The sequence below is a fragment of the Mytilus edulis genome, chromosome 1 (assembly GCF_963676685.1).
Source record: "Mytilus edulis chromosome 1, xbMytEdul2.2, whole genome shotgun sequence".
In the NCBI taxonomy this organism is placed as follows: Eukaryota; Metazoa; Mollusca; class Bivalvia; order Mytilida; family Mytilidae; genus Mytilus; species Mytilus edulis.
This window is the reverse complement of record NC_092344.1, coordinates 102,615,549-102,628,720: the sequence shown is the minus strand read 5'-3', so window position 1 is coordinate 102,628,720 and position 13,172 is coordinate 102,615,549. Positions and strand designations below refer to the sequence as shown.

Here is a 13,172-nt window from a genome sequence, read left to right as displayed (position 1 = left end):
GTTGGTTTTTTTTCTTTCTGTATGGCCCATGTTGTGTCAACAGTTTTGTCAGTTTGGTCAAAAATTATTACATCAGTTTTATTTTTTTCAGGTGCTATTTTTAGTTGTGATATTTGGTCTGTTCCATGGATTAGTCTATTTACCAGTGTTATTGAGTATGGTTGGGCCTGGTGCCTACTTTTCGGCTGACAGACGATATCAGCATGATAAAAAAGAAAGAGATGAGGAGAATGGGGTAGATAATTATGCAATGGAAAAACAGGTAATCTAAGTAATATTCTTCATCACTAGGGAGTCACTGTCAGTCATCCTATGCATTTTTACATTTCCGTATGACGATTTTTCATCCTTGTTAAGTAGGGGAAGGGTTTATAGCAAAAAATCTTTTTCAGCTGTTAAGACTACTGTATCTTTAATTCAAAACTTAAAATCTGTTCCTTTTTAATTCCTTTAGCTGTGAAGGAACACATCAACAATTGAATTGTTGTTTTAAGAGGATTTGCTATATAAAATAATGTGCTAATATTGATAAAGTTTCTAGTTGGGGGGTTGGAGGGGTCCTGATCCCGTAATCCCAGGCTTAAAAACATGAAATCCTGAGGTCCCAAATTTTAAAAAAAATAAATCCTGACTTCCCGAAAATCTAAAAAAAAAATCCAGATCCTGTAAGGGTCAATCCAGAAATCCAAAGCTTAAAAACACCTGATCCCAATGTCCCGAAAAAGGTCCTGCCCTCCCCTCCCTTCATTATGTTTGTTCAGCAATATTATAATATTTAGCTTTTTTACAAAAAAATGTTTGGGGGAAAAAAAATTTAAATCTGTGGTTTAATTCTGAAAAGAATGCATAATTTGTTTATTTAAATTGCTCACGCACAGGTCACCACATTTCTAGTTCAGAACTTTTTACCATTGATCCCCATTAGCATTATTAAAGTGCTTGTAGAAATCATAACAATAGTCTATTACGGTCATCTTAACAAGCTTAATAGCATTACAAAAGTTTCATGTAATTATCAATCCTAGGCTAGATAGACACAAAAAGACTAAAGGGGAAAGTCTTATTTATAGCCAATTAGTTACTAGTAAAGTGTATTGGTTAGGTTTTTACAAAATACATTTACTATCCTATGATATTGTTTTTATCTACTGAGCCCTTGTTTAAACCCATATTTTGAAAAGTTAAAGTATTGGTACTTGAAGTTAGTAATTAGTTCATCTATACAGGTTTGAATTTGCTCTTTTTAATCTCTTTATTTACTACTGTTCAAGTTGACAAGAAAGTTGATATCTCAAGCTGTAGAATCATCAAAAGTTGTTGATTGATTCCCTTTTACTGAAAGTAAAATCAGGTCACTATTATTACCTTCTTTGCATGTTATACTAATGTTGGTTTAAGATGCATTTACAATATAGGATTAAGTAAACTTGGATGAGAGGATTACCTTTATATAAAGGACATGCATGGGTTTAAGGTAGATTTTTTGTGTCAAGCTGGAAAATATCTCTTATACTAGATAATAAGCATTAACAAGTATGTTTTGAGGTAGCTTATTGAGGAAATTATCAGTCATTGATTTACAATGGACTTTTTATTCATCTACTTACTCATGTGGTGAGGGTAAACAAAAACATACATTCTGCCAAATAACATTGAATATATTTCAGACAAAAGTTTATGGTACAATGAATTTGGTATTATAATATGACTATATTTGCTAGGCATTTTATTGCCTTCACCTTGTTTTTCATGCCCAGATGGTCAGAATTAGTTTCCATGTTAATTCTAATTTAGTATACAGTGGCGTAGCTGGGTCATTTTTACGTGTACGCCCGAACCTTGGCGAGGGATATGAGGGGTGCCAACCTCTCAATGTACAGGGGCGGATCCAGACATTTTAAAAGGGGGGTTCCAACTATATGCTCCCATTCAAATGCATTGATCGTCCAAGAAAAAAGGGGGGGTTCAAACCCAAGGCCCCCCCGGATCCGCCAATGATATCAAAGCACCTGTTGGTAGTGGGTTCGAAAGGGACGAAGCCCCCGAAAGCTATCGAGAATGAGATACCATAATGATTCCTGTCAGTAAAAACTCATTGATAACAACTGGAAGCTAGCCTAATGGTCATTGGTTTTAGAGAAAACGCCCAAACCAATATTACTTTTAAATAAGTTTAAAGGGTGCCGTGAGTGAGCATACAATCAACGAAAGCACCTTTTAATGAACATGGAAAAAAAATATTTCTAAGAGGTGCAATATAAAAAAATTCTGGAACACATAGGATTTCTTCCCACAAAAAGTGAATCAATTTATCATTCCTTTAAAGGGATTTAAAAAAAAAATCTAAAATTTTCTTTTGATATTTTTTTCTTGATCTGGAATATTCACGACAATCTATGAAGATTTATAAATTGAGCATGTAAAACAATGTATTGCGTAAAGAAGAGTCCGGCTATCTGTCTATCAGAAAAGAACCGAAAAATGAACGAAAACAAATGCTTTCAAAATTTTAGCTTTAGACATTAGTCATAGAAAAAGCTTCTTCGGCATTTTCATAAATTTCGATAAAGGTTCGACAAGTAGTTAATGTAATTGAGAAATAACAAAATGTAAGCCCAAACTGCGACCACTTATTAATTGCAGAAAGAAATACATTTTGTCCTTAAAATGCGGGAAAAATTAAAGATGTAATTGCATTATTATATTGCTCTGAATACTCTTTTGACCATAAACAGTTTCTGAACAACTTTCGTAAAATTTCACGGAGAGTCATTCAAAAGACTTTATCCACATTCGGAACCTAAATATTGACGCCGCTTTGTCTCGCTTTTGGGACATAAATCAAAGGCTCGACAAAAATACAAACAGCATATCGAATCTAAGCAGATAGTGAATTGCTTTAAATATAAGAAAAGTACGTAGAATTCATAGTGGATTCAGACTTTTACAAAAGATTCGAACAAATATATTAATTGATCTATTTGAGTAAATTTAGTCCCTTTTTATTCAAAATTACAATCCATTGAAAAAAAGAAGCACAAAGCTGATGTGCTTTTGACCAGTTTTTCTTATTCTATGTCGATTATTTGTTTTATTTTCAAAATTCAAGTGTACGCCCGGGCGTTTTGACGTAAACGTAGCTACGCGCATGGTATACCTAACATTTGATTATTAGTTTTTAATTTTATTTGATAAACAATTTTATCAGTCAGTTAGTAAAAGAGATAGGTCTACTTTGGTCTGTTTTAAAAGAAGAAACCTTTATATTATAAATAGTATAAATCTGTTGATGAATTATGTAATGAAGGATATATATGTATTTAAATTAACTCACATTTGGATGTCATCATCATCAAAACAGATAACGAATGGTTTGAAAAATCGAAAAAATAGAAGTATTGCACTTATAGGACTACATGTACAGTATTTTATAATATAAATAATTTCAGGCCCCTACTATGTAATGATAAGTAAGTATATGAGAGTTGTCAGGATTATATTTGTTTTGCAGTTTATATGTTTTATAAGCATGCTTTCCTGATTTTAGGAATCTACAGCATTATGAGCGTTAACAGCTAGGCAAGTTAGTTATAATTGTGTATGGCTTAATTCTGACAATGTCTTTATTTTTGAAGTTAGTATAAGGGTGAAAGTGGAATGGATTCACAATCTTTCCCTGACACTATTGATTTTGTAGAGGACAAGACTAGATTTATATTTTGTTTTCATCTTTCTGTAGTCACACAGCCTCACAGGAACGTTGATTATTAAAGTGTGCAAGTCATTGTTAGAATTTAATATCAGCTTTTTCATATAACAATACTCATTGCATGCCCTGTTTAAAATGTTGTTTTTAATTGTTTATTTAAGTGTGCAAGTCATTGTTAGAATTTCATATCAGCTTTTTCATATAACAATACTCATTGCATGCCCTGTTTAAAATGTTGTTTTTAATTGTTTATTTAAGTGTGCAAGTCATTGTTAGAATTTCATATTAGCTTGTTCATATAACAATAATATAATCATTGCATGCTCTGTTTAAAATGTTGTTTTGATAGTTATTTTTATTGTCATGATTGTTAGAATTTTTTTTGTGAAGATTTTGTTCTGTTTTAAAAAATTAGATTGGCTATTATTCAAGGTATCCAATTTTAGCCCTTTCTAGAAACTATTTTAAACCAACATACTTAAATTTGAAGCCAGTTATCTCCCTTTTATCATGTATGATGTAGTACAGGTTTTCTTGCTGCATTGAAGACCCATTAGTGGCCTTGGCTGTTATCTGCTCTTTGGTCAGGTTTTTGTCTCTTTGACACATGTATTCCCCATTTCCATTCTCAATTTCATTGCTTTATTTTCTTAATCAGTCAAACCCGGCTATAATGGGCACTCAGGTGATAAAATGTAAAATTGTACTCATATATTTTCTGTTTTGTATTTGTGAAATAAATACCCAATACATAAAGAGTGTTTTAAATTGGGCCCTTCATAATCACCATTTCAAAATTAAAAAAAAACAATCAATAATAGTGGTGGTAGATAGTTCTAAAGTATTTCACATGATTTCAATCGTTTGAGGACTTGAAAGTATATTTTTTCAAATGGCAAAATTCATGCCAGAGGTAACAGCAAAAGTGAACATGTTTCAATTGTTTAACTGCATGAACTTTGTAAAAAAAGTATAAGAAAGGGCTCAGGCAAAAGGTAAAAATCAAAACAGTTTTAATGACCAAAAAAATTGTTTTCAGTTCATTTTGCCACCAAAAATCTTACCACATATGACAGTGCCCTTTAATATCAAGGACAATTATATGGGAAGTAGGTTGGGGGGGGGGGGGGCATCTTGGACTGCCCATTATAAGCAGTTACCTGTTTTATTGAGTGCCCTTTCAACCAGGTTTGACTGTAAAAGGTGTGACTGTAAAAATATACAATGAAAATATTTTCATATCCAAGTTGGAAAACTGAAATTCTGGAAGCTAAAAAATAATATATAATATTAATATAATAATAATAATCCTAATATATTTCTACAGTTAACTCAGTATTATATGCTTAAAGGACTAAATAACTCTGCTTTGTGTAAAGACTATCATTTCACTTATCTGTTTTGCTTACAATTATTGCTTTCAGAGCGAAAAAAATTATGTAAATTGATATTCATTGAAATATCATTCAATTTATTTAATGTTTCAGTATATTGTACTTTTATTACTGTACTGATATTCTTGTTTACAGTGTTAATCTTTGCTTAAAGTAAAGCAACCTTAATAACAAACTTTAGAATTTAAGGAAATTTGAAGGGAAAGTAAACAATAAGAATGATATACCACCTAATGCATGCTTAGGATAGAAATTGATAATACATATTTTATATATTTTTAAAATAATGAATATTTTCCTTTGCATATATATACATGTAGAATAGAACTTTCACAGATAATATATTTAGTAATATTTAACAATTAATAGGGCTAATAGTATTTACTTTTCCTGTATTTCAGTTTCCACCCCCTGATTATGACGTCAATGAAACAAAAGATAAAGTTTATATACCTCCACCTGACTATACACCACCTTTGACAAGAAAATACAGCAACAGAGTATCACCAGAAAAAAGATGAATATCATGGAACTTTGGATATGGACTAAAACAGATTTGACTACTATTAGTCTCAATAGATACATTATCAGCATTGTCACTGCAGAATCTCATTAGATATAGTTGCTGTGACCTATATCCGTGTAGAATCTCATTAGATTTGGTTGCTGTGACCTATATTACTACAGAATCTCAGAAGATATGGTTGCTGTAACCTATATCAGTGTAGAATCTCATTAGATATAGTTGCTGTGACCTATATCAGTGTAGAATCTCATTAGATTTGGTTGCTGTGATCTATATTACTGCAGAATCTCATAAGATTTGGTTGCTGTGACTTATATTACTGTAGAATCTCATAAGATATGGTTGCTGTGACATATATTATTGCAGAATCTCATAAGATATGGTAGCTGTGACCTATATTTCTTTAGAATCTCATTAGATATAGTTTCTGAGACATATATTACTGCAGAATCTTATTAGATATGGTTGCTGTGACCTATATTACTGCAGAATCTCTTTAAATATGATTGCTTTGACCTATATCATTACAGAATCTCATTAGATATTGTTGTCTTGATCAAGAAGAAACAGCTTATTTGAATGTCATTTTATGGTCAGTAAAAATCAAAACATTCCAGGCTTGCCATATATGTTGTGCTATCAAATTACTAATTTTTGCATAATGATAATTTTTTTTGTCGTGGGTTGATGTGAAAAAGAACCTTATGTTTGTACATATCAAAAGGTATTTGTTGTCTTTTGATAGCAAATTATGAGTGCTTAATATTTTGTACGAATTAATACCTCTCTTGAAGTAATTGATAATCATTCTGTTCATGTGATTGCAACATATACCAGTTGTTGGAGCTTATTTATTTGTCATATTTTTATGCATGGGATATCAGAATTAGAATATTTTTTTGTAGTAGAAGTTATTTAATTATTTGTTGTTATGTTTTGTTTTAATTCTTATGTTTTGTTATATGTTGATTTATATATTATTTGTATCCATTGAATGTAAAAAGAGAAAATTATCCTTAAATTAATAATAATTGATGAATCTTTTAAAATTGTTGGAATTAGTAGAGACAGAAAGTTCCAAAATTCTTAAAATTCTAAAATTGAGTGTAAATTAGCGAAGTTAAATAGTTTGAGTGCAATGCTTAGATTTATCATTTGAGACAAAATAAGTATTTTAATTACTCTGCCCTAAAATTTAGAATATGTGGCTGTGTAAATACTCAGATGTTAAGCGTGTATCTAACACAGATTTTTGAATAGTGTATGTCAAATATCTACATTTCAATGTCAACTACACCATTTATAAGTTTGTTTTAATTATATACCATTGAGATTAGATGCATAATATTGTTAACCTTCCTCAATATGCAATCTCTTTTATGACTAAAAAATCAAAATAAATAGAAAAGTATTAAGTATTCATAGAGTTTAATTGCATAATACTATATATTTTTCATTTCTTAATTTTGTTATCAAATAAATTTTCCCAGATACCATTAAAAATCCTTGTTTAGGAAACAACACCTTTCTGATCTAAAACTATTGCAGTATGAGATTAAAGATCTTAGTGATTTCAAGGATAACAAATATTGGAATTTATTAACAAAGAGTTGCTTAAAATCTTGAAAGGTGAAATTTTGACATAAACATCATATTTCAAGGGAAAGAATAACACTATGGGAAGATGATAAAACATATTGCTAGAATATTGTAAATATTCAGGAAATAAACTTTTTTATGACTATAGAATATGATATATGTACAAGGAAAGAGGATTTCTGTTGTATGTCAGAAGAATGTTTTAATTACAAATTTACAATACCTGGAATTTAAAAGCTTTACTTGAACCATGCTTATTCATTTTTTCCATTACTGGATTATTAAAATCTAGTATGACAATCCTGTAGTTTAAAGATATGAAGATTTGTTGATGTTGTGATATTTCCATTTGAAATAGGACATGTTTGTATCAGTTTTACGGTGTTTTCATATTGGGTATACAATAGGACTACCTGCCATAATCGAATCTCTTGAGATTTATATATCTGTGATATATGTTATACATATGTGTTTTTGTTCAATATTTTCTTTGCATTATGACTTGTTTTAGTAATTTGGACCTTGTGTGCCTTATCTAACACTTTTTCTTTACTCATCAATAATTTCATCACCTCGTTCTGATTATTACAAATTAATGGCTTTTTTGTATTTTCCTATTTTTGTAGTTGAGTAAAGCATTATGGTGACTTGAATAACACCAGTATCAGTCAGATTACAATTCTACCTTGACAGGTAAGTTTGTATTTAGCCTATAAAATACTTATTTAGCCTTGAGAATTGAAAGGTCAGTTTATCCCATTCATACAATAGAAGTTTACCTATAAGGGTCAGAATGGGGTTTACAGAATAGAGAATAAATGTAATAGCAACAAAAAATAGAGAATAGAGAAAATGAACAACAAAATAAAGAATAGAGAATAATGCGGTGCAAAAGTATAAAGAATAAATGTGCAAAATAAAAAGAAAACTTAGGTAATTGTAATGCAATACCGATAATATAATGATCAATGTGCATAATTGATAAATAATCTTGTAACAGAAAGACTATATAGTAAAATCATTTTCATGAGAATTTGCTTTACAGAATGAGAGTTATTTTTAAGGCTATTAAAAGAAAACTGCCCTAAAAATTTAAAGAATACAGATATTAAAAAACCCATGCAGGTCCTCATGTCATTTACATTGTCAAAATATAGGACACATCTAGTCAAACTGGTTTTAAACTAGACATCTAGTCAAACTGGTTTTAAACTAGACATCTAGTCAAACTGGTTTGGTATAACTGACTGTTTCTTGCCCTAGATGTCTATTTCACAGTGACCTTATGTGTTTGTGCTAAGAGTACATTGTACTGTCAAATTCATTGATTTTCTGTTTGGACATGACCTACATTGTAAACATGCAAAATAGTGGCTTGAGATTTCAACTGATTTTAGTATAATAAATTAAAATTTGGAATATTATATGCTGGTTGATGATGTTTTTTTGGGGGACCAGGATGTTTTCTTCATTCTTGTTCACATTATGATTATTTTAACCTTCAACATTGTTCAATGCACATTTAAAGATAGAAAAAATTTCAGCTCTCATTTAAAATATTTTGCAACTTAATAATAATCTGTCAGATTTGGTGTAAACAAAAAACAAGACCCTGCAAGCATAGTCTATTTCTATAACAGTCAAGCAGATAGTTTTTTTTTATATCTGAAAAAAAAACTACCATACACACATGCATATAAAGAAATATGCAATTAAAAGGCCTAAAATAACCCCTAAAATTCAACATTAACAGATTTTTAACAATTAAATGAAGATGTACAAAGTTTTAAGTATTGGTCAGAATATAGGGTTCTTTTGTACTTTAACAATATCACAATAACAATAAAGTGACCTTAATTTTGGACAAGGTAAATGGCATGAAGCCAAATTTATCAACCTCTATTGTATGAATGGGAAACTGACCTTTCAATTCTCAAGGCTAAATAAGTATTTTATAGGCTAAATATAAACTTACCTGTCAAGGTAGAATTGTAATCTGACTGATACTGGTGTTATTCAAGTCACCATAACAGTTATGACTTCTTTATTCAGTTTTTTTGTTTACATATTTTTAATTTTTAAATGAAATCCAATTATATTGTGCTTAATCTCATTTATACTCAAGTTCTTCCTATAAATTTTTAATATATATTTTTGATTTTTTTCTTTTTCTTGCATGAGTTATTAAGATGATGTTTTTGAAATGCAAAGTACAGATCTACAAAAACACTATCCATACTTATTACTGCATTAATTTGATTTGTTTTATTGGTTTTGAAGAAAGGAACCCTATAATACAATACATTTCCAAAGAATATTAATTTGACAACATGTTTCACATTGTTCTGTCGTACAGTGTGATGCTTTTAACTCTATATTTATTATGTTTGTTTGACTTGTGTAAACATGTAAGTAAATTTGTAAAGAAATTGTGCTGTTCTAGAATAACAACTTTTTATTTGAATATTGATTAATATTTCTATTGTATAAATATAGCACAAGAAAGTAACATTCTAGGACAATATAACATGCAATAATTTGACAATCAATGACCATCAAGTAGATTCAATAATTAAACATTCCAAAGACCATCAAACAGATACCAAAATTAAACATTCCAGTACCACCAATCAGACTCAAAGATGATAATGTTATACAAGCATTATCACCCTGACTCAATGAGCAGATCAAATTAGTCAATTTCATGGGATCCAAAAACAATGACACAAATTTAAATCCCATTATTTAACGTAAAAATTATACTACAAAGTTTGATCTTTAAAACAGATGAAACAATAAAGGAGATATAAAAAATTCAGGAATAAATCATGGTGTCCCTTAAGTAAGGGAAATATACCCACTATTTGCATTATAAGACTCCACATTTATTTTACCTCATCTTTGAAATATCGGGTTTGATTTTTGTAAGTTGGGAGCAATTTATCAAAACATTTGTATTGTGCTACCTTAAATTATTTTACATTCTATATTTCTATAATTTCCTTTGATTTACATATAAAGGTGGTTGTTGAGCATCATATACAGAAAGGCAATTCTGCTTAAGGGCCAAGTTTCTCAGAAATTAAAGTAAAAGCAAGAATTGTGATTGTTCATATGTATTCTTTCTTATTAAATATGCAATGACATACTATAGTTATTATATTCAAATGAGATTTATATTATGTTGTAATCAAACTTGCCACATTTTTATACGACCGCAATAATTGAAAATTTTTTGGTCGTACATTGGTATGACGTTGGCGTCGTCGTCTGACATTTAGTTTTCGCACAATAACTTTAGTATAAGTTAATAGAAATCTATGAAATTTAAAAACAAGGTTTATGACCATAAAAGGAAGGTTGAGATTGATTTTGGGAGTTTTGGTTCAAACAGTTTAGGAATAAGGGGCCAAAAAGGGCCCAAATAAGCATTTTTCTTGGTTTTCGCACAATAACTTAAGTAAAAGTAAACAGAAATCTATGAAATTTTAACATAAGGTTTATGACCACAAAAGGAAGGTTGGGATTGATTTTGGGAGTTTTGGTCCGAACAATTTAGGAATTGGGGGCCAAAAGGGTCCAAAATTAAACTTTGTTTGATTTCATCAAAAAATGAATTATTGGGGTTCTTTGATATGCAAAATCTAACCGTGTATTTAGATTCTTAATTTTTGGTCCTGTTTTCAAATTGGTCTACATTAAGGTCCAAAGGGTCCAAAATTGAACTTAGTTTGATTTTAACAAAACTTGGAATTCTTGGGGTTTGATATGCTGAATCTAAACATGTACTTAGATTTTTGATTATGGGCCCAGTTTTCAAGTTGGTCCAAATCGGGGTCCAAAATTAAACTTTGTTTGATTTCAACAAAAATTGAATATATGGGGTACTTCAATATGCTGAATCTAACCATGTATTTAGATTTTTAATATTTGGGCCTGGTTATCAAATTGGTCCACATTGAGGTCTAAAGGGTCTAAAATTGAACATTTTTTGATTTCTTCAAAAATTGAATTATTGGGGTTCTATGATATGCTGAATCTAACCATGTATTTAGATTTTGGATATTGGTTATTAAGTTTAAGTTCTTAGACCACATTCATTCTGTGTCAGAAACCTATGTTGTGTCAACTTTTTAATCACAATCCAAATTCAGAGCTGTATCAAGCTTAAATGTTGTGTCCATACTTGCCCCAACTGTTCAGGGTTCAACCTCTGCGGTCGTATAAAGCTGCCCCCTGTGGAGCATCTGGTTATTTATATTGTTATATGTATTATAACTTAATCCTGGTGATATTAGTAGATAGTCTAATTTCTTGTAGTCTCAATTTAATTGCACTAATTATACATCTGTATCACTCCTTTATATTTGTATGTACATCAATCGATATTTTTGAAGCTGTTAACCTAAGTAAGTAGCATCTGAGCATACATGCAGAACTAAAAACAGACTTAAGTTTGTCATCAGGTACTTTTTGTCTCGCCTGCAATTAAATCCAAGGAAAGCAAGACATAATATTGGTGCTCCGGCTATGGGGTCAACAATTGTTAAGTTTTCTCCTTTAGTTAGTTTGATAGGAACTTCTTGTGACAGATTATTGTTACTTAATATACATAGTTACATATCAGTTTTAACTATTTTTAGGCCCTGCCCCCTAGGACATGGTCAAATGTCTTTGAATTAACTAGCTAATTTCAATGTTAAGTTTTATGCTTAAGTAAATGTGATAAGATCAATGTTATTTTGTATGAAGTTGCATTTCTATCAGTTCATATCAGTTTGACGACTATTTTAAGGCTCTGCCTCCTACTACATGGGCCGGTGACTATCAATTAATTAGCCATTTTCAATATTAAGTTTCTCAGCTTAAGTCAGTTAAATAAGAACAACTTGTGATAGATCAATAATATTTTGTATGAAGTTGCATTAAAATATCAGTTTAATGACTCTTTTGAGGCCCTTTACCCTAGGACTTTGAATTAATTAGTAATTTACAATGTTTAATTTTTCTGATCAAGTTATAGTTATAGCATTTACTTACAAAAATGATATTTTCTATAAAGTGTCATTAATGTCGATACAAATCAGTTTGTCGACAATTTTCAGACCCTGCCCACCATCAAGTGACTGAATTAATAAGTAACAGATTGTCTTTTTCTGAACTCTATGTAGATAAGCAAGACATATCTCTGTGTTATCAGTTTACAATCATACTGTAGTTTGTTTTGACAGCAGTCATTTAGAATTCTGTCTATGCTATCCTTTGCTTTGATACCCTCTTAAACTCTGTCACTAGCAAAAATTTTGAACAATGATTTCTTCAGAAATACTTAATGTATTAAAAGTAAACTATGTTTTGCATAAAATCTAGTATGTTCGTAAATTCTGCCATAATTTACCTTCATAAGGTTATTCAAATTTCAGTCAGTAAATATGTAAAAATTTACATTGTCATTCTTATGTATTATCTAGATGTTTTGACAATGTAATTGTTATCAGAGTTAATTGGGGAAGCTGTCTATTCGACAATGTTGCTAGTTTTTTAATGCAGCATCATACACATGTATTGTTCATGTTTTAATAAAAGGAAAATAGTTATGTTGTGTTCGTTCTAATTATCTGGATTTTTATTGGCCCATTTTCACTAACTTTTAAAGATGCATATATATGTGATATGCACAATTTTTTTCTTTTGTTGTGTTTTTACACCATTTTCCAGGTCAAGGTAGAGTTGAGTGATCACAAGCATGATTAAACTCGCCACACTCTATTATATATATTTGTACCCAAGTCATGAACCTTTAATAATATGGTGCTTGGTTGCTGTCTGTCATATTAGTTGTTGTTTTGTTTTCTCTTTTGATTTGGTTCCCATTTGACATACCAACATCTAATTTAGCTCAATTCTAAACAGTTTAGGATTTGCTCATATAATGATGTGTTGT

General features: G+C 30.2%; 2 protein-coding genes across 5 annotated transcripts in view; one reads left to right on the top strand and one right to left on the bottom strand.

Moving 5' to 3' along the window:
- LOC139498579 (patched domain-containing protein 3-like) overlaps positions 1–12,825 on the top strand; it is a 36,401-nt gene extending 23,576 nt beyond the window's left edge. Inside the window, exons 19-21 of one of the 4 annotated variants that reach the window (XM_071287031.1) lie at positions 92–262; positions 5,505–7,871; positions 9,262–12,825. In XM_071287031.1, the coding sequence (XP_071143132.1) occupies positions 92–262; positions 5,505–5,624 (291 nt within the window). In that variant the 3' untranslated portion in view covers positions 5,625–7,871; positions 9,262–12,825. Of the gene's footprint in view, positions 1–91; positions 263–3,449; positions 3,471–3,547; positions 3,584–5,504; positions 7,872–9,261 lie in introns of those variants that run through there. The other 3 variants (XM_071287041.1, XM_071287057.1, XM_071287050.1) reach the window with 3 other exon arrangements.
- LOC139516491 (uncharacterized) overlaps positions 1–13,172 on the bottom strand; it is a 735,418-nt gene that overhangs the window by 355,588 nt on the left and 366,658 nt on the right. The gene's annotated exons all lie outside the window — the stretch shown is intronic.